This window comes from Chroicocephalus ridibundus, chromosome 5 (assembly GCF_963924245.1).
Source record: "Chroicocephalus ridibundus chromosome 5, bChrRid1.1, whole genome shotgun sequence".
Lineage (NCBI taxonomy): Eukaryota > Metazoa > Chordata > Aves > Charadriiformes > Laridae > Chroicocephalus > Chroicocephalus ridibundus.
This window is the reverse complement of record NC_086288.1, coordinates 27,037,171-27,059,862: the sequence shown is the minus strand read 5'-3', so window position 1 is coordinate 27,059,862 and position 22,692 is coordinate 27,037,171. Positions and strand designations below refer to the sequence as shown.

Here is a 22,692-nt window from a genome sequence, read left to right as displayed (position 1 = left end):
GCAGATCCAAGAGATCCATTTTAATTCAAATTAAGCCTGTCATAATAGTCTTAAAATAAAAATTTAATGCTTCTACCTTTATCTGTTCTAACATATGCCTGTCTTAGTTCTTCATTCATTTCTTCTCATAGATTTGATTTTTGTGCTGTGACTTGCTTGTGATTTTGGTACGTCGTTCCCTTTCAAATCAGACTTGTCTTCATGTTTAAAAAAAGTTTTTACTGAATAAATTCTATTGCCTCAAAATTGGTACCAGTGGATGGGCCTTTTTTTGTGCAATGTTCCATGACATTTTTAAAAAAATCTCTTTCATGCTGCGGTGTTTTTCAATATGAAGGAGTTTGGTTGTGTGTGTTTTTACTATTTACAGCCCTTTAAAATAGGGAGGGGCAGGCTCTTAGGACTACTAAAAGACCTGTCTGCAGCTGGCATTGAGCCTGATTTATCTGGCAGCCAGAAGGCTTGGACTGTAGTCTCCAGAGCTAGCAAATCATTCCTTAGGGCTGGCATTGCTTCTTGGATAGACTGTGTTAGACATGCTAGTTGTTTGGAAACCTGCAAAGCAATTATTCTGACTCTCTCAGTGCAAAAGATGTAAGTTGAAATAACATATGGCAGAAATGTACAACTTTGCCTAATACTTTGCTGCTTGGAAAATTGCTTTCAATACTGACTACACAGGAGTTTATAGTTTGTGAATAATTTAAAAATTGTATTTCAGTACTCAAACAAAAAAAAAATATTCAGGCTGTTCAACTGTTTAAACACCCAGTTAGAGCAATCACTTGTTTGGGGAGAATGAGGAAGATAGAATTCTTGCATCTTTTTGTGATTATGAGTCTGCAAAACTGTATTGCCATACTTTACAATACCCTCTTAAATTTTAGGCTGTAATTTAATGTTGCTCATATTAAAAAGAGCATTCTTTCTTTAGCAGAATATGAGGTTAATACTTAAATTTTCATTTGATCTTTTATAGTGCCACATTTCTAGTACCTGGTAGGAGGTTACTGATCTAGTACTGACAGGTCAAAAATCAGGTTCCATAATGATTTATTTGATAATAATTTCTAGATTCTGAGGTTTTACATTGTACTTTATTAATATTCCTCAAAACATTGACAAAAAATGTGCTGGTTTTTGTTTGTGTGTGTGGATTTCTTTGTTTGTTTTTTTTCTTTTTTTTAGTTGTAATATCAGTGCTAGCTGTTGCTTTTCAAGTGTTTACCATTGTTGTGCCAGAAATATTTTGGTAGGTCTCCTTTACTGTATGCAGAGGAGGACCTGGGTGAGCATCTACATTTTCGGCAGTTACACATATTTGCTCAGGGCCTTAAACTGTGTTTTCAGTTGTGTAAAGTTACTTTGTCAATGTGAGATTCAGGAAACCTACGTTCTTCCCTTACGGAGTTAACAATATACTTACTTCTGAAAGACAGATGAGCTGGTAGTTAAATCTTAACCAATAACCGCCTGTCTTTTCAATGTGAGTGAAAACATATTTAAGTGTAATGGGGTGCACTATGTCTTTTTGCTTTTTTATAACAAGGAATCTTGGTCTTTGATTGTGATTAAGTAGTCTCAAGCAATGCAAAAGTTGTACCTAATATCTAAGATACTTCTGTTTTCTTTCTCAGCATTACATTGCTGCTTACTGATACCTTAGCCTATTTGTATATGGGTTTAAAAGGCATGGTTTTTGAAACTTGTTTGTGAACAGCTTCATGTTTTACTTTATTTTGTGATTGAGGAATTATATTTTTTCCACAGACAAAATTGTGGAAAACCTGTGTTTCTAATAAGTAAATCTGATTCTTCTCTATCTTTGGAAGCATAGAAACGTTTAATCTTTTAGAAACACATTTCCTGAAAAGGAATATTTGGGTGTAAAAGCCATGATTGCATTTTACAATGTGTAACAGGTAAAAATCCAGTGAAACACCCAACCTTCTGTGGTAGGTAAGTGCATGAAATTTACTGAACATAGCTGATTCCTGAAATGTCCTAGCAATAGAATTATATCACTGTAATTTGTAACTAAATGTTGTAGATGATTGCCTCCCTAATGACAAATTGATAGCTGCTGGTGATCTTCTGTGCTTTAATTAGAGTGAAGCAGGGAGATGATCGAGTCAAAACTAAGATTTGATCTCAAAACTAATCAGTCGTAGCTCTGCTCATGTTTGAGGCTTTTTTATAGTTTAAATTTTCATAGTTTTGAAAACAAAACCATATGTTTTTCTACCAAAAATGTGAAATCCAGTCAGATATTGTAAATCTTAGACAAAGATGTTTATGGCATCAGGTCTAGGATACTTCGTCAGAAGTTAGCAGAAACCTTTAAGAGAGAATTGATTTTTAAAGCATGAATCCTGATTCCCTGAGACAGGAGAAGGGATGAGTTACAACAATTTCCTAGTTGCACTGATACTTTGGTTTAGGAAGAGATGACATAGTTCTACTCTCTTTTTTTTCCTTCTGTTTTGATATACTCACTACTGTTCCTTACTTTGCAGAATAAAAAGGTGTGATGTGAGGTTCTGAAATCTGATTTCACTGTGTTCTGACAGTTCATAGAAGTGCAAAGCATAGGAAAGCAGAATCTGGCAAACAGCTGGCACATTCTGTTATATTTATGGGTTTTTGTAAGATTGTCTGCCAGAAATGACCATACTCAAAAAAGATGCTTGGATAGAAGTCTTTGAACACACTTCTGGCAGAAACAAAGTGATTGTTGATACTTTCTTTTATAGAAAGTGGAATACTTTGCTATACAAGTTGGCCACAATAAAATGTCTTTGAGACATCTCACAGAAGAAGAAAAGGAGTTTAATTTGAGAACTGCTTGAGACTTAAACCCCAAAGTTTAGGAAGAGGAATTGCCGTTAAATATTTTTCTATAGTTTAAATTAATGAATTTTATTTAGCATTGGAGAAATTACCATAGTGTTGTTGAGAACTTTGAGGATAAGGCTGATCCTACTGGTTCTGCTTCGTAATGACAAACTTTTAATTTGAACAGTGCATCTCAATTGAAAAGGAAACATGTATTTATGCAGACTTTTATTTTCTCCTATAGTGGCTTCTTTCCTCATCTTAGGTCTTCGTTGGCAGCTCTTCATAAACATGGCATTCTCTGTAAGGCATATGTTTATGCTATCTGGGCCAGCTTGTGATGGGTATCTGCTCTTTGGTGAAGATCAGTAGGATTTGCTTTGCTGTAGAAATACTTGATTCTTCCATAGTTAGCACAAAGCAAAGAGCAATGATGGGTTTGGAGCTAAGCAGCTGTGCAATGAAGAACGCTGCCCAGGTGTGGTGAACTGTGAAAGTTTACCCTCTTGTTGTGGAGGAGTTAGTGTACATGTGGGAAAGCAGGCAGTTGTGATTTTGTTTCATTTTACATCATTTGAGACAAAATTTGGCAACCTTTTTGTCTCAACATATGCCCAGGGTGACCAACTGAAACGTACATGGCATTTGGTTGTGTTGCATTATGACCCATGGAAAGTATGAGACCAAGAAATAAGATGCCCATCATCTAGGAGAGCAGCATAAATCCTTACTGAATTGAAAATGATGAAAAAATGCTGCACCACTGTCATAAATGTACTCGATGCATACATGGAGAACGTGTTGACCTGTAGGCACCAAGTCTTACTAAGCAGTCTGCAGGTTAGATCTCGTGCAGTTAGTAATCTTTGTGTGTTGACATTAAAAAACCGTCGCAACAAAAAGCTGAGAACTTCGAAGTACTGAGCTTTTTTTTAAACCTCTAGCTGGAAAAAGGAATGCCTAGAGCTAATTATTTTAGGTTTTGGGAATCAGTTGGCTTCCAATTTCTGTTTTTTTTTGGTTAAATAATTGTTTTTCCAATAGTGAAAAGTAATTGGTTCCATGTTTGGAGTATGGATAGATTCCAAAACATTTTTCAGAGTCTAAGTTTTAAATCTTGTCATTAATTTTAGGGGGGGGGTTGGCTTTTTCTCGCTTTTAAAAACAGAGAAAATTAATAATGAAGAGCAAGGTACAACAGAGTTTGTTTTTAGCATCTTCTTGGTGCGTTTGCTTTTTGATCCAGATATATTCTAAGGTCTAGGCCAATGTTTATAAACCAGTATGTGTAAAACGGGTTGAAATTTTATGGTAATTTGTACTATACAAGAAATCTTGATTTATTATAGAGAGCTCACCACTTTGGGGACCCTTCCACATCATGTGTTCTTGAGAAACAAAGTAGAATAATGCCTGTTTTCTCCTGTGGGTGTACTGCAGCTACTTAGAAGAACACAGAAGGCAATGCTTTCTGTTTAAAAAAAGATAGGCAATTCTTCTAATCAGCAAGTTGAATGATGAGAAATTAAACAACTTTTATGTATTGATATGTAACTTCATGAGTGACTGCAGAATTTGAGTCTTTCATTTGAAGATTGAATTCCGTTATAGTGGAGCAAGTGGGTTTTGGAGCAGTTCTGAATGTTTTATAGATACAAAGTAGTTCTTTGAGGTCCTTTCAGACCTCCTGAGAGGTCCGAGATTAAACAGTTTCCCTAAGCTGAGCAACCAGGTAACTTCAGGGGGTTACCATTCTTAGGAGGTCCTTACTTGTTTTTCAGAAGTATTTTCTTGTTTGAGGGGAAAAAGTAGCTCGTTAGGCACAGTTGTGTGAAGTGTTTTTACTTTCAGTTGGCCTCTGGAACATTTTCTGCAAAACAGGCCAAAATGTATCTGTAATGAGATATGATTCTGTTTTTTTTAAACTATATTATTCCTGATTTTCTTTCCTATTTTTACTTTGTGTATCACCAATAGGGGTTGGTTATTTGGTTTTTTTCTGGTGCACGGTGGGGTGGTGTCAGGGTAATAGAGGGCAAAGGAAATAGGGGAAAGCTTAAAAAAAAAAAAAACCTTCCCAAAAATCATTGACTATAACCTTTGATTGTTGCAATGCTAATGGTTTTAAGTGTTTTGTGTTTTATAATAAAGGGTGGATCTTAACTTTTTTATGTGCGCTTTTTAGATACAGTTTTATCACTCTGCTGTATGGATTCCTGTGCCTGTGTAGCAGTTCATTTCAGCCTGTTGGCTCTTTATATTAGTATGGGAAATACCTATTCCTTTGTGTTATTGTTATAATACTAGGTTTACAGAAATTTATTTGACAAGTGGGAAAATGTCTACCCATTGTAATCATGTAACTTTACTTCCAGATCTTCAGTTCATTAGCCAACTTGGCTAAAACCTATAAAATGTACCAATTTGATTCACTTTGAAGTTTTAGTAGCATTTCTGTTGTTGTTGGCAAAGTTTCCACTGTTAGTATTGTGCTCCCCTGAGAGAATATGTAGCTTGCAAGAAATCTTACTGGTATGCAGACAGTAATACCCTAGGCTTTGTATTATGCCGTGTTGTGCCATAATAGTTTTATGTTTATTTCCATTTGACATCTAAATCAGTTACTTCTGGAATCACTGTTTTCCTTTTTAAACCCCTCTAATTTTCAGACTGCCCATGAAAACAAAATTATTTTCTTATTAGCAGAGATTAAGTTCACTATTAAGATTACTTTAGTTGACTTGGAGAGATGGCTTTATGCTCTTTTCTGCATGAGACTTTATTTCTTTTAAAAGAAAAATCTGTTGTGGATGAATGGAAGGTGTGATGGCAGTAATACTCTTGTATCCTTAAGCGAAGCAGTCTGTGTAAAACAGGCTTTGATTGTATTAGATTGCAAAGAAGGCAAGACGTTAGCTCATTCATCACTTCTGCAGGACGAATATACCCCACCTGTCATCTGACCCTGGCTTTGTGAATTTTACTTTGAGAAGTTTTAATTACACAATTCCTGATTCGTTGTCTTCCCCACCCCCCCACCCCTTTTTTTTTTTTTAATTTTTTTTTAAACATACATAGCTGTGGAGAATTGAGTTCTTTGTAATAGAAGATCAGATATCAAATGCAAGTTGGTACTAAGAATGCAGCAAAGGTGGTATGTTGACAGTGGCATGAGTGTGGTTGTATCTGTTCACCTTTTGGTTATTTCTAAACCTGTTTTGTCTTGAGCACAGCTTTTGTTGCAAATCCCAACAGAGAATATTTGTACATTAAAAACAGATTTAGGTCATAGTGTCAGAATAATCTTGCAATAAAATGGGAAGTTTTCTGCCAATTTGATGCGAGAAAAGGCATTTTTGGGCTCTGATAAAGTTGAGGAGCCAATGCGTGGATCTGGATTGCTGTTTTGTTACCAACTCTTCCCTTTGTTGCAGTTGATGGGCAAATTCACAGGAATTACATCACTGTTGCTTGTGAAGATCTGCAAGGCTTCTTTTATTCCCACCTATAATCAGTTTTCTTTCTTGATTTACAGATGAGACAGCTGTTAGTACAGATTTTTTTTCTTCATCTAGATACTGAGTGGGAGGGTAAAAGCACTATGCTGCAGATAGAGGTTACTGTAACAGTATCTCATCATTCTGTTGCGACTATTTGAGCTTTTATGGTTAGACACAAATGTTGTGGAAAAGGATGTAGACCAAATTTGGTAGCTTTCAAAAAATAAGAGCTGTATGTGAGGCATAGCTAGGCACTGGAACATCACAGAAATATAGTAAAAGGAGTTGAACATCCTGAAAGAAGGTTAGACAGCATTTATTTGTCTTTCCAGGCCTTCTGTGTTTCCTGCTTCTTTAATTTGTTACCTGGGTTCCTGGCTTTCCATTTGAGTGGAAACCAAATAAGACACTCAAAATCAGTGCTAAAATAACTCTGCAATAAAAGTTGTGTTAATCCACAATGAGTAAAAATACTGATGATTTCTGCTTAAAAGTAAAATAACAGTAAATTCTTAATGTATGCACAGCCACAATGTATGAAGTGTTCAGTTTATTCTACATAAATTTATTAGAAAAAATTGGAAATTTTTGTAGGATGTTTCTATTTTCTTAGTCTCAATAAAATTCTGCGTACACTTAATGAATTTTTCAGCTAAAACCATGATACAGTGTTCTCCTGTCCAGCCTTTTCCCTTTTATTCCCTTTTTTTTTATATTTTAATTTAATCAGACTTTTCTTTCTGAGAAGGTGGAAGGTGGAATTTTTTTCTGTTTCATGAAGGAAGAACATGTTTTTTGCAGCTGGGAAGAAAAGTGGCTTTTCTTCGAAAATACATATGGGCAGCTGTCAAACATCAAATTCCTTTTAATGTTGCTTTTTGTTTGGGCTTTGCATTAGGAGGTGGGAGCCCCCTTACTCATTTAGCAAATTTTCTTACTCAGCAACTGATTTCAAAATTGCTTCATGTAAGAAGTCATTAATTTTATACTGTCTGTTGTTTGTTTAGGTTTTTATCTCGTTTCTTGGTAAAGATGGCAGCCAACAATGCAGTGCTGAACAGACTGGAGCAGAAGGGTGCAGAGGCTGATCAAGTTATTGAATACCTCAAGCAGCAAGTTGCTCTGCTCAAGGAGAAAGCTAGTAAGGAATTATCTATCTTATGGTAAAGTTGTTAACCAGATGGTTAACATTAAATGCTCATAAGAAAAAACGAGAACACGGACAACTTTATTGGTGCTGTCAACCTTTTAAGTGTGTTTCAAGTTCTCCAAGATAAAGCTTGTAGTAGTAGCACCATTTCAATGTCTTGCAGTTTGTGGGTTTTTTGAAGCTGCTTATTCTGGAATATAGAAGGCATGAATGTGGAAGGATTAATGACACAAACAGATTATGGAAATTTGATAGGACATGATTCCATTTGTGGGGAGAGGGAGAGAGTCGGGAAGAATATGGGACTGTGTTTGCCTGAATGTGTTACTGCTTTTTCACCACTATGGGGTTCTCTCAAGAGTACCGTACCTTCAGCTTTGATATTTTGTACGTATTCATATTAGTGAATTAAGGTGCTCCATATTACAAACATGTTCAAGCTTTTTCTAATAGGTTTTTTTGAATTTTTTCTTGTGAGTCTGTTTGGGGGACTGAGAAGCTAATATATTGAAAGGCAACTTGAGTACATAAGTATTGTGAAAAAAAAAAAAAAGGCAAAAAGCTATTTCAACAAAAAAGGATTCCAAAATAGTACTGATGGATACACTCCTTGAAAGTTTCCACTTTTTTGATGTTTGGCTCACCGTGTTTCACATTCTCTGATGAATGCTAATTATTGAAACCTGTCGTTTTTAGTATAGTGTCAACTCTAGTCTTGCAGGCATCTCTTCGAGAAGAGAAGAAGCTTCGTGTGGAAAATGCCAAATTGAAGAAAGAAATTGAAGGGCTGAAACAGGAGCTGATACAGGCAGAAATTCGAAATGGAGGTGGGTAAAAAAAATCCTATCCTCGTACAGCATAGATCCAGTTAGCACAAGTTATCATCAAACTACAGTAATTCTTCGTCATTTTTATCTTTCTCTATGTGACTCTATGGCATTTCTTACAAATCCTGGATTTTCCTGCATTCCATGCCTATGATATGTTGCTTAATTCCAACATTTTAGTAAGCTGCAAGCCAAACAGGTACATATGCCAGATCTTAATCAGACATGCAACTTGGTTCTTTGTATGTTTTTGTACAGTGCCTTTCATAATAAGCCCCAAATTTGACTGATGACAGTGACTTCTTATAATACCTTAGAAATTGGTGAATGTCTAACATTTCTTGATGCTTTCAGTATTTAATCCAGTATGACTGAAAAATCTGTGTGGAAAATCAGGCCATAGTTCAAAGTACAGATGGGCAGTGACTAATTAGAAAATCTGTGTTAATGTAAAATTAGAAACAATGTGTTTTGAATTTTTGATTCCATGCTTTAGTAAGACCAGTCTTCCATTGCGCTGTTTTCCCTTCTTTGCACTCCTTTGTGTAGCTCTGTTTGGCTTGCGCCATCATTATATAATTCATATTAAAAAATAAAGGAGGAAAATACAAAACTTAAGTGTTTCTGATCCAGTGTGTCTTCTTTAAAATTATTTCCAAAGAAAGCCTCTTCTGCCCTCAACAGCTGTTACTATTTTTACCCATGCTGTCAGTATTCTAAATTGGGCAAGATAGTATCCAGTGTATCTGGATGCTAGCATTCAACCATACTGAATCTTTTCCTGGTAAACCAATGCATTCAGTGTTCAGAAAGACTAGTGTTTTATAAATGCAGAGAGTTCTTTTTCTCCTTTGGGCATGAAGAAAGTCCTTTCATATGCTAAACCAAACTGTTAGTTTGTATTTCTCCATTGTCTGTTAGTCTGCAGCAATTCTTGACAGGTATAAGATATTTCACAGAATCTCTGTTATGCTTGAGAGAGGAGTCTCAAGATACCGGATGTTTTCCAAGATGTGAAAGGACTAGGAAATTAACTGTTTGGCTTGACGTGCATCTTCCTTTATTTAGCTTGCTTATCTAAAAGGTACTAGGACTAAATTCAGATCTTTTATTTTGAAGTGAATTAGCGTATGTTAGTTTTGACAGTATTAAGTACTTGAGCATAGAAACTAGATGGACACAGAATGTAAAAAATATCTCTTGAGATTTTTTTTTTTTAAATCTGAGAAACAGAAAGTCATTCCACAACTAGCAAGCAAGTGGTTGTTGGTACAACAAACTCAGATTCAAATGATTTTTAAAAAATTTTTATAAGAACATAATTTGTGCAAAGGACTTTAGTGTTGAAGAGAGCTGGTATCAACAAACACAGTGCAGTTCTTCAGGGAAGTTAATGTCTCAAGTGTAAAAAGAAGCATGTATGCAGAATAAGGAACTGCATAATAGTGACACTAGAAGGATTTGTCAAACAGTTATTAATCATAGAACAGCCCAGATTGAAAAGGACCTCAAAAGACAGATCATCTGGTCTAACCTTTCTTGGGAAAGGGAGCCTAAATGATATGGTCTGTCCACTGATGATGCTTACCCAGTGCAATGATTTGGTAAAAAGCCTTGATGAGATTCTTGAGAAGAGCAGACTGTAGAAAGGAGGTGATTCTTATGCTATCATCTGGTAAGATTGATAGTGAGATGATGTTTGGAATTCTGTATCAGCAGTTTAAAAAGAAAAACAAATGTAACATGGAGAATTTAAGGATGGGAAGTGAGGAATCAACAGATCGGTTTAGGGCTGCAGGTGATTTCTTAGAATGTGATTATTTAGGCTCAGTTTCTTTAGTTAATCAGAAAAGAGTTGAGGAATGATCTGACTCCAACATAAAAATGATTTTATGCTTTGAAAATTATGGAATAGTCTGCAGTATGACAGGAGCTAGTAGCTAGAAACTGAAACTAGATAAACACAAATGAGAGATCCGGAATTAGTTTCAAAGATAACTAGGTGTTGAAATAAACTGTAAAAAGAGGTGGTGTTAGCTTGTATGTTTTCTGGCATTTAGCACTCTTTCCCATTTAAAAAATGTGTAGTCAGAGGCATTGTTCTTAACCGATCAGAATAGTCATATATAGACTTAATTCTGATATGTGTTTTGTAATGTTCTCCTTCACTATTCAGCAGTTGTGGTTCAGGTATTTTAAGCAAAATTTTGAGTTCTCTCTACTTTTTTCATTTATGTTGGAAACTTAAAATGTCATAGTGTTCAAAGTTCTGGTACCCCTTCTGACTTTTGTGTTTTGATTTTAGTGAAACAGGTCGCAGTTCCTTCTGGTACAACTGTTTCTACAGCTTCGTTTTCAGATGATGTTCCACAACATACAACAGTCGCATCATCTGGTTCCAAAGATCAAGTTAAAGGTGAAGATGAAGATAAGAAAAAGAAGGAAAAAGCAGAAAAAAAAGGTACTTCAGTTTTCTTAGCTGTGATAGACAGTTAAGGCATTTAATTTATGCAAGTGCTTTTACATCATTTTGGGCACAGAAAAATACAGTTCTTACAGCCACAGTAGGAACAGTCATGTGCTAGCTCGTAAAGTCTTGGGAGTACTTGAAGCTAATGAACACCATCAAGTAAGCTATATAGACTCTTAGCTAAATGGGATACATGCCAAATTTCTTTTAATATGACTGAACTCCTTTATTTAAAATGAACAAAACAAAAAGAAGGCAAGTGCACCCCCCAGCCCCCCCAAGCTCCCTAAAATCCCACAACAGAAAAAGCAAAACAAAAATACACACACACGAAGGAGGAAAAAAATAAGGCAGGGGGAGGAAGAGGAAGACATGAAGTTTAAGAAAGTTTTTGGCAGACTGGAGGGCATTCTGTTCTAAGACTTAGTTAAATTTTTAAATTTTTTTTCTGCCATGAAAACAGTTTTCTACATCCTCTAAGTATACTGCTCCGACCCCATCCCCTCCCCCCCCGCCCCGGGAAAATTCTTGCAGGCAGTGAGGTTCCATTAGAATTGATCAGATATATCCATGTGAACACTGGTGAAAACTGTGTGGCTAGGAGGAAGTACTGGGTAAAGGACATAGGCAGATAGCATGATCTGGTTTTGGCAACGGGGAGGAAGTGTAGTAGAAGGGTGTGTAGGTTTCCTAATGCCTTTCCTCCTGTTATTCTTTTTTAGCTGTCTGTATTGATTTCTGTGTAACAAACTCTCTTTAATAGAAGAAAAGGTGTGCCTGTTGCACTTGCACAAAAGTACAGGTGTCTATCTTGTAACTTAAACTCATATTTTATAATCATTCTCCTATGCAAATTATTATTAATTGGCTATGAATTGATTTGTACAGCTTTTCAGAGTTTGCATGTTATGCTGATAGGGCACCGTATCGCTTTGATTTTTCTGGTGAGCTGTATGCAGGCTTGTCAGCTGCTTCCTATTTTTTGATGTACTGCAGCCTTTGACAAATCAGTAGTATTTGAAAGAGCTGTAAATATAAAAGCAGAAACCAAATGTCATACCAGGCAATTGACTGTTTTCTGCAAGTCTTCAGTGGCTGCAGAGGAAGTATTCAGTTGGTAAGGAAAAATAAAACTTTCCTGTATTATATTTCCCCTCATCTTGTATAAGTAGCTTAAATTTGGAAAGCAGTCTATTTGACTTTTTTCTTCCAGTGACTGTTTTTGAAAAAGGTGAAATATAGCATGAACATTAAATAGAAGTCCTAACAGGTTATTTCTCTGGAGTTCAACATCTATTGTAGGTAGAGTATTTAGCAATCAAAGTAACCAATATGTAGAACTTGTTTTTCAGTCTTGAAATTGATGAAATTGTGGAATATCTCAAATCCCTTTGCTTTCTGTCACCAATCTCATCTGTTTCCTCTCTGGTTATTCCCATGTTCTTAGTTCCACTTCTTGCAAACTTCCATCTTTGAGGCTTCTCTGCATATTGATTCTGAGCTGACTCTGACGCTGTCCAGAGAAGTGCAGTTCTCTCCTTAGCCTGCGACATTGAAATGGATATTTTCTGTGTATCTGTATATATGCTGTGTACAGACAGGCTTTGCTGTGTTCTCTTTTCCTTATTTGGTAACAGACTTCATTTCTCTAAAGTAAAATAAACAGGGTGCTAAAAGCTGATTTTTTTGGCTTCAGACTAGTGTAGAGAAACATCATGAAGTGGAGAACAGTTAGGAATGATTCCAAGGATAAAGATGGCAGGTCTTTGAAATGATCTTATGTATTTAATATTAACTGTTTTTTCAGTTTCTCTTCCATTATTGTATACATGGCTGGTTTTATTAATCTAACTGTAATCTAATTACAATTAGATTAATAAAACCCAGTAATATGCACTGGAGCTTTTTATTCATCATATACGAACCAAAGTATTTTTGAAGAGCTATTGCTTATGTTAAAAAAATGCTGCGTTTTTATTATTGAATGTGTTATTTAAATTCAGCCCTGTACTAGAGCAATGATAAATTAATCAAATTGCCTGCTGTGTCCACTTTTCCTTTTTAGCTCCCTAAAGAATGGAGTTTAGTTTACATTAATGTGTAAGCTATATTGAATGAAAGAATAATAGAATATGCTTATTTTAAGTAAGCACTTCTTAAACGCTTCTTAATCTCCCAGAGATCATAGTTGTTAAACAAATCTTGAATGTCTTTTAAACAGGACAGTCTTTGTAACAGACAAACTGGAGGTAACTTGCTCTTCTCGAAGGGAATATCTAAATAAGAAGCTGAGTATGGGGAGTGTTGCTGCTTCACTGCTTTTTTATACCATAAGTATGTATGGTTGATGACAAACCCTTGCATTGCCATAGGATCCACATCAGTGGAACCTCGTATGCCATGAGCATTTTCACATACTAGTATATTTGGGAAGTGAAGCATGTTAGCCTTGAAGGGTTGCTTTGCAACTGTAACAGTGCAGTTGCAGTGATTTAGCATTGTCCACAGTCGAGAGCTGTTTTTAAGCACTGGTAATCTGATGACTTGTGATTATCTGGTCTCCCTTTGTTGGTGAAACACCATGGCAAGACTTGTTGGTGTTTGCTAATTATTAAAATGGTGCTATCAGGCTTATTGATGTGGCCTCTAGCAGAGTATATGTATCACTTAACGTACATTTTAGCTACACTGAAAGTTCACGATGACTTCGCTTTACAAGCAAGAAAACACATCTGTTGTGTTGCTTATAGTAACAATCTAAATTAGAGTGTGTATGCTGATTCTCCACTGGAAGCTAGTAATAGAAGTGCTAACTCTTTACTCTTCATTTGTGTTTTACAATGGATTTACACTTATTTCTGAGATTGTAGCTCGTTTTTCATATATATATATATATGTATGTAGTCTAGTCATATATGTTACTTATGCCTTTTTTTTAAGGTTTATTTCATGAACTAAACTTTCTTTAATAGTTGAAAAGAAGGAGAAGAAACAGCAGCCAGCTGCTGGAAGTAGTGATGCTCGAGTAGATGTTTCTCGTCTGGATCTTCGTGTTGGCTGCATCATTACTGCCAAAAAACATCCAGATGCAGACAGTCTGTATGTTGAAGAAGTGGATGTTGGTGAAGCAAGCCCAAGGACTGTTGTCAGTGGTTTAGTGAAACATGTTCCTCTGGATCAGGTATTGACAAAATTAGTTACTGATAGTTTTTCCTTTCCTAAAGTATCTTAAGACCATCATCTGTTTATAGGATGTGTTTTCATTGTGTTAAAAGATTTTACTGTCATGAAAACAAAAATAAAATGCAAATGGAGGTAATGCTTAACACATTTGCCAGAAAATGGAGAAGTACCCTTACCCCAAATCAGTTCCTTTCTGCTTGCAGTGCTTCTGTTCTGGGATCTTATTCTGACTCCTCTGTGATGCCGTTATACACAGTGGACTCCCAGACCAAACAGATGTGACTCTCCCTTTAGTTTTCTAGTACGTAGTAGAGAATCCATAGTAACTTTCTTGTTGTCATCCAAACTTTTGAAACCTTTGCCTTCCAACTCTCTTTATAGCCTGTTGAAGCATTTGGCATGGAGTAAAGCAAAGAGCATGTAAATTTAACTTAGCTGCCAGTGAGTGGCTTAAACAGCAGTGGAATACAAAATGCATATTTTTACTTCCTTGTCCAGAACAGAGTCTGCCTCTACGCTTTTTTAGTTGATACACTTCTGTGTTTGACTTGCATGATTTATGTATGTCTTGGGAACAACCTGAAAGTTCAAGATTGCATTTTCCTTTCACACTTCTTCTAAAGGATTAGTGGAAGGGAAGAATTCACTGAAGGCTGCTTCTAAATTTAAATTCAAGGTTGGCAATTAAAGCAATGTTGTATAGAGCAACTGCAAAATGGGTCATGAAGGAATTGATCTTAGTGTGGAAAAGCTACATTTTCTCAAATGCCTTTTCAATCCCTATTCACACCTTCTCCCTAAGGTAAGACTGCCAGTGTAGGAGGCAATTGAAATTTAGATTGTTGTTTTTATGATACAGAAAGTTATTGAACTGAAAAAAATGACAGAGTACAATAACTGCTCTGCACTGATCACCTGATTGTGTCCAGTTACTGGATTTTCAGTGGGGAAAAAAATCAAATTACACATTTTTAGCAGTAGTCTGCTCTCAAGAAAGCCTGTAGAAAAAACATCTAAAAGCCTCTCTAAATAAACTTATGAATGTGAAGTGTACAGAATGCAGTGGCAGTAACAGTCTTTTATCGTTTTTTCTCTTTCTGCTTTCTGTCTGGAAAAAATAATCCAAAGTACTCACTAACAGAGAATTAGGGATCATTCTTGCACATTCTTTGGGAACAGTTAGTTTATGTGTCTGGTTTTGGTTTTGGCAAGTCTCTATATAGGCAGTAAATTCTTAGGGGCAAGCTTCCATCTTTTTGTGTGTTTTTTTTTTTTTTATTTTTTGAAGTGTTCAAACATGTGAAGGCCTGGCATATGCATATATTTAAATGAAAATGTATACATCAGATCAAGTACTATAGACATAATTCATCAAAAATTCAGCTATTTATGATTGCAGTGTTTGATGTGGTAATTTAGCAGTGTTTGAGGCTGTAGTATTTTTATCATCTGATTTTACTTTTGGTTAGGAAGCACAATGTGTATCTTCATTAACATTTCAGTATGCAGTGCAAGTTATTTATGGGCGTGAAAATTTATTGCATGCCCAATTTGTATGTCGTACAGTGTGTTTTTGTGCACTGCTGATGTGGTGAAGCCAAGTCAGAAATTGCACCCTCAGGTGTCGTGTATAGATACATGTGTCATCAGTAACAAGGGTATGGTACTGAAGCACGAGGTGGACCATGTCAATGCTGAAGTCTTTAGCAGCAGCTGAGGACAAGTGGAGAACATTCTGAAATTTCAGCAGGAGTTGACAGCTTTTCTGCCACTGCGTTTGGCTTTTTGAAGTGGATCTCTGTATGTTCCTAGCATCATAGCCCATGGCCAAACAATCAAAAACGCTGCAGTCTACAGTGGACCCACAACCAAACAACCAAAAACTCCCCCACCCGCACATGCAGAAGGGAAGGGGGTCAAGAATGCAGAAGAATGGAGCTTGCAATGGCAAGGACCAGCAGGAGGAAGGGACTTCCCCCAAAGCCTGAGGTGCCTTTGCAGAACCGCTTCACCACTCTGCAGACTGAAGAGAAAAGAACAGTTACATCAGGAGAGACACTGGAGCTGAGTAAGGCAGCCTGATTTGCTCCCTGCGTAACAACCAGTGCAACTAAGAAAAAGCGATGGGTGATAGTAATAGGCAACTCTCTTCTGAAAGGTACGGAGGCACCCATTTGCTGACCTGACGCGCTCTCTAGGGAAGTATGCTGCTTGCCAGATGTTTGTATCGGGGATGTCACTGAGAGAATGCCAAGTGTCGTACAGCCCACTGGCTATTATCAGCTGCTGTTTCACATGAGCACCAGTGATACCACCAAGAGCAGCCTGAGGAGTATCAAGAAAGATTACAGAGCCCTGGGAGTGGCAGTAAAGGACTCTGGAGCACCAGTAGTTCAGTTCTCCCAGTCAAAGGGAAGGAGCTTGAAAGGACCAGTCGAATCTGGCAAGTCAGCAAGTGGTTAGAAGACTGGTGCCACAGCCAGGGGTTTGACTACTTAGACCATGGGACTCTGAGAAGCCAGGTCTACTGGGGGCTAGTATGGTCCATCTGTCAGAGAAGGGGAAGAGCATCTTTGGTCTAAGACTTGCCAAGCTGATGTAGAGGGCTTTAAACTAGAGTTGACAGGGGAGTGGAACCTCAATCCATCCCACTTCTACCAGTTTGGTGCCAGTGCCAGCAATCAATGCCCAGGGCCTGAAGAAGGATCACAGGTCAGCAGGAGGGCGCCTTGGAGTGCAGCACAAAGGAATTCTAGACACTCCACCCAGTAAGTCAGCTTCATTGGGGACCTGACTTAAATGCCTCTATGCAAACACATGTAGCATGGCAAACAAATAAGAGGAGTTAGAGACACGTGCACCCTGGCAGGGCTACGATCTTACTGGCATCACAGAAATGTGATGCCATCCAGAGGGACCTGGACAGGCTTGAGAGGTGGGCCCATGCAAACCTCATGAAGTTTGACAAGGCCAAGCGCAGTGTCCTGCACCTGGGTCAGGGCAACCCCAAGCACAAATACAGGCTGGGCAGAGAATGGATTGAGAGCAGCCCTGAGGAGAAAGACTTGGGGGTGCTTGCGGACAAGAAGCTCAACATGAGCCAGCAATGCACACTTGCAGCCCAGAAAGCCAACCGCATCCTGGGGCGCATCAAAAGAAGCATGGCCAGCAGGTCGAGGGAGGTGATTCTACCCCTCTACTCCACTCTCATGAGACCCCACCTGGAGTATTGCGTTCAGCTCTGGAGCCCTCGGCACAAGAAGGACATGGAGCAGTTGGAGCGGGTCCAGTGGAGGGCCACAAAGATGATCAAAGGGCTGGAGCACCTCTCCTATGAGGACAGGCTGAGAGAGTTGGGGTTGTTCAGCCTGGAGAACAGAAGGCTCCGGGGAGACCTTATAGCAGCCTTCCAGTACTAAAGGGGGCCTACAGGAAGGATGGGGAGGGACTCTTTATCAGGGAGTGTAACAATAGGACATGGGGTACCGGTTTCAAACTGAAAGAGGGTAGATTTAGATTGGATATCAGGAAGAAATTCTTTACTGTGAGGGTGGTGAGGCGGTGGAACAGGTTGCCCAGGGAAGTTGTGGATGCCTCATCCCTGGAATTGTTCAAGGTCAGGCTGGATGAGGCTTTGAGCAGCAGTGGGAGGTATCCCTGCCCATGGCAGGGGGGTTGGAACTAGATGATCTTCAAGGTCCCTTCCAACCCAAACCACTCACATGATTCTATATGTGTACTGATTTCACAAATGGTTTCGATGGTTGCATCCTTTTTTTTTTTCTAGATCATTGTTTAAGGGTTAGTGTTGTCCACCTAGGAATGGTACTGGAATTTATATTTCTTTTTCTTAAACAAGATGATAATTATATTCTTTATTCATACTACTCTCGACATTCTAATTTTCTTTGTCTAGTCTGCACGGAAAAAATGTTTCTATAAATCATAAAGAACAGGGACTGCAGCATGCCTATAAACTTACTGACGCATTGTGTGTTATAGGATACCTTTCTTAAAGCAAACTCATTTTATTTCCTCTGCTTTTGTAGTGATATGCTTCAGGGTTATATTAAGTGCTACTGTGTTTCTTTTCAGGTGTGAAACAAATAGAAATATGTATGTAACTAAGCTTGTGATTTGCAAATTACGTTTGCTGGCAAACTTAGGATCCAGACAAGCACATAATAAATAGAGGAGGGCTTTTTGTTGCTGTTGGCATTGCAGCTCGCTCTGGTTTTAATGCAATCAGTGTGTTCATTTTAACTCATATTCACTAGCCACTGCAGTCTGTGTCTGATTTTGAGATATGGAGAGGTAGTTAGATGATAATCATTTATACAGATAACTGCAAGGATTGAAAAAGAGCAATTTAACACTTTTGCCTCAGTGATATGATCTTGGGTTTTCTTTGTGGTGAACTTCAGGATTTACTTTTTCTCATCGTAGTTTGGTTGCTTTATTTCTCACACGCCACCCCTACACACCCCGCTTCTTCGTTCTACCAGCGTGTTGCGAAAATGCTTTGTTTCATTATGAACGTGAAGTAGCTGTGTGTCCAACCATAGAAACTGTAACAGCTAACATTTTTTTCTGAAACAAAATTAGTTTCTCACTCGTTGAGTTGGCGGTTCTGAAGTTCCTGGACTTGTGAAACAATAGGAATGTCTCTTTGGAAGGCCAGCAGAGGTTATTGTTTCAAGGAGATAATATTTGTATTTCCTTTGCTTATTCTCGGCTCATTTATGTATCAAACACTGTGATGTCGAAGCCTTATCAGCTCCCTGTAGACATAGACTTGCTTCTGTTTGTGTCCTTGTAAGCTTAGAGATTTGCCCTACTGTTCTTAACCAGAATTTGCTTTACTGGATAATAACACATATGCAGAAGGAAACAAACACTTACTGTGTATCTGTGTCATCTTCAGCTGCTTTTTCAGTAGCACCCTGTATTTCTGATGGAACTTTTCACATACTGGGAAAGGGAGTCAGGTTTCTTCCCATTTGTTTGGGTTTTTTTTGTTTGTTTGTTTTTTTCTTTCTGCCCAATCTTATCTATCTGTCAGCAAACTCCCCAATTTATTTTTACAGTTACTTTTGAAAAACTAGATTGTTTCTCTTGTTCGTCTCATTTATGGCGTTACAGGGAGTGGCCATCAGTAGAATTACTGGATCTGATTCTTTGTATATGACACATTTCAGGATTTTATTTATCATTTACTGTAAAAAGATCTCATAAGAGCAATGCAGACAGAATAATACTGAAACATCAGATTCCTTGATGGTTCATAAACATTTTTTTGCACTTACTATGCATGAATACAGAGGGTTTTACTATTGTAATTGAAATCCTGTTTTCTGGAAACATTACAGAAAGTCCCTTATATAAAAAATAGCACAACCAGTTTAAAACAAAACAAAAAACTAAAACCAAAAAGCTTTTGCATCGTTAGGAAGCATTTACTGAGGTCTAGCTTCTTTTTTTCTCTAACTTAGGGAATTGTCATTTATCTGAAGACAGTTTAAAAACTGAGCCATTTATAATAAAACGGAAAACCAAAACCTTGACATAGCAATGTTTGTTTTATGGCTGACTGTACTGGGGTAGGTTTTTCTTTTTGTTTTACAAAAACATTTATTTAAACTTATGGGTTTTCTTACCATTTATTTGTGAAATCAGTACAACATATAGAATCATAGAATGGTTTGTGTTGGAAGGGACCTTGAAGATCATCTAGTTCCAACCCTCCTGCCATGGGCAGGGACACCTCCCACTAGACCAGGTTGCTCAAAGCCCCATCCAGCCTGACCTTGAACACTTCCAGGGATGGGGCATCCACAACTTCCCTGGGCAACCTGTTCCAGTGCCACACCACCCTCACAGTAAAGAATTTCTTCCTGATATCCAATCTAAATCTACCCTCTTTCCGTTTGAAACCGGTACCCCATGTCCTATTGTTACACTCCCTGATAAAGAGTCCCTCCCCATCCTTCCTGTAGGCCCCCTTTAGTACTGGAAGGCTGCTATAAGGTCTCCCCGGAGCCTTCTGTTCTCCAGGCTGAACAACCCCAACTCTCTCAGCCTGTCCTCATAGGAGAGGTGCTCCAGCCCTTTGATCATCTTTGTGGCCCTCCACTGGACCCGCTCCAACTGCTCCATGTCCTTCTTGTGCTGAGGGCTCCAGAGCTGAACGCAATACTCCAGATGGGGTCTCATGAGAGTGGAGTAGAGGGGTAGAATCACCTCCCTCGACCTGCTGGCCATGCTTCTTTTGATGCGCCCCAGGATGCGGTTGGCTTTCTGGGCTGCAAGTGTGCATTGCTGGCTCATGTTGAGCTTCTTGTCCGCAAGCACCCCCAAGTCTTTCTCCTCAGGGCTGCTCTCAATCCATTCTCTGCCCAGCCTGTATTTGTGCTTGGGGTTGCCCTGACCCAGGTGCAGGACGTTGCACTTGGCCTGGTTGAGTTTTATGAGCTTATCTTAGTATTAGAGCAGTTTTTCAAAAACATTTGAAGATACTTCCTAGTGAAAGTGATGAGATAATGTGTACGTTTGAAATGTTGATATTAATTTAGTAGTAGTAATCAACTTCTCATACAGAAATTTTATGCTATATATGAACATTTGGGCCACTGTGATTGGAAAGGAATGATGTGATACTAGTTTGTTTTTCTTTCTTGTTAGTTTGATGAAGGTGGTGATCTCTATTTCTGTATTAATGCAGTCTGGTTTTGTCAATTGTTTAATCTATAATAAAAAATCAATATTCTGAAGTCTAGAATTTTTTCCAGTTAGTCAAAACTAAAGTTGAGTATCAAATGCAGAAAGCTTGTTTCTTTTATTCTGTATATCCATTTGCTAATAGTGCTAGATAATGTCTACAACTTGCATTTTAGAGTCACTGATATCTTACAGCTATTTCTTGTGTTTTGGGCAATTTATACCTATAGCAATAACTTAAGAAATTTTCAGTCAATGGTCTGCCTTGAAATTTATGCAAGATCATCTTTTCATTATAAGTGCTTCATTTTGGAGATTTATATTTTTGTTTTTTAAAATGTTCTACTGGAAAACATGCAGTGTTCGGAATACTTGATCATAGGAGTTTTGTTAAGTATTAATCCTGCTGTTTTATTTAAAGTTTATATTGTAATGCACAAAGACTGAAATCTAGAAATACATATATGTGTGTGTGTGCATTCAGAATATGGGAATTAAGGCTTCCTTTCTGTCAGTCTCTGAAGAATGTTCTGGGTGTAATTTTTGTTCAGTATGAAAGTGTGGTTTGTTTTCTAGGCTAAAGTGTGGCAGTTTCCTCTAACAAAGTGTGCTTTCTGTGGTTTACTATTACAAATTTTATTCAAATAAAAGAACAAAGGAAGAAATCTAGTTTTACAGTTTTGCTATGACAAATTGCGGTGCACAGTATATACAGCCATTTTCAATGGTTAAAAAAATTCAAAGCATTTGGGTTAAATAAGATAAATTTTAAGATTCAACTGGGCTAATTATGTAGAACACCTGTATTCTTCCAGTACACAGTTTGAAATTTTTATCTATGAGCTAGCCTAATTTGTAGAGTGGTTTTATATTATTATTATTATTATTAAATGGAAATGGTTTGGTTAATAGTGCTATATTGAAAGTGGACTTAAGTGGTGATCTAGAATGAGTAAAGGTGGAATGTGGGTGAAATGAATCGCCTGGTTTTTGGATTTTTGTATTGCACGTTTGGTATTTCTGTGGTAAGTGTGTCACAATTCGGAATTTACTCTATTATTCACTGGCCAGCTCTTAACCGGTTTAGATGTTATTGTGTGCAGGCATTAAAATTGTGCATCTATTGCGGTATGGTTCTCTTGTCCATGTTAAGGTTTCTTCATTGTAATTCTTTTGTTATAATGAAATACCTTGAGTCCCCAAAAGCGTGTGGCACTTAAGTACTCACATCCTTCTGTTTTCCTCCCCCAAGATGCAGAATCGGATGGCAATACTACTCTGTAACTTGAAGCCTGCAAAGATGAGAGGGGTAGTATCGCAAGCAATGGTGATGTGTGCCAGTTCCCCAGAAAAAGTGGAAATTCTGGCTCCCCCGCCCGGGGCAGTACCTGGGGATAGAATCACTTTTGAAGGTTTTCCTGGTAAGTAGATATTTGGGAAATTGAAGGAAATAGGTATGCCAAAATGACCTCATTGTTGAAGCAGATAAAACAGTATTTTAAAGTTGGTTGCAATTTTTGTTGAAATTTTCTGAATTAGATATATTCAAACTTTTTTATTACTAGCGTGCTAAGATTTTGTAAATAAAGGATTGAAAATACTTAACCACCTGCCAAAAATTGGAAAATACAGGGAAATAACTGTAACTTGAAAAAGTTGTATAGTAGTTTAATGTAAAATTACCCACTTTAAGTCTTGAGAAGTATTTCTGCTTTTGAAGTGTACAGACAAATGTGTTTGCACTTTGCAAGTTACAATAAGCAAATATAAAGCATCTTTCCCAGTGTCTCAGTGTAAGTGATGAAGTAATAAGTTCCTGATTCCGGCTCCTCCCCCTAATTAAAGTATCAGAACTTGAGGTAGGCTTTTTTTGTTGTTGTTGGAGGAGATGGAGGAGTTGGAAGCCTCCTATTTATGAGAGGAACCTATAATACTCAAAACACTAGGGTTTTTATACATTTGTCTGGAAGCAAATGACTCTTTGGGTCTCCAAAGACAGACATTGGACTT

At 37.6% G+C, this 22,692-nt stretch overlaps 1 protein-coding gene across 6 annotated transcripts in view; it reads left to right on the top strand.

Moving 5' to 3' along the window:
- Positions 1-22,692, top strand: part of AIMP1 (aminoacyl tRNA synthetase complex interacting multifunctional protein 1) — a 43,848-nt gene that overhangs the window by 13,266 nt on the left and 7,890 nt on the right. For all 6 annotated transcript variants that reach the window (XM_063335734.1, XM_063335735.1, XM_063335739.1 and 3 more), the window contains 5 exons: positions 7,343-7,476; positions 8,199-8,312; positions 10,618-10,773; positions 13,755-13,963; positions 21,935-22,103. In XM_063335734.1, the coding sequence (XP_063191804.1) occupies positions 7,343-7,476; positions 8,199-8,312; positions 10,618-10,773; positions 13,755-13,963; positions 21,935-22,103 (782 nt within the window). The remainder of the gene's footprint in view (positions 1-7,342; positions 7,477-8,198; positions 8,313-10,617; positions 10,774-13,754; positions 13,964-21,934; positions 22,104-22,692) is intronic.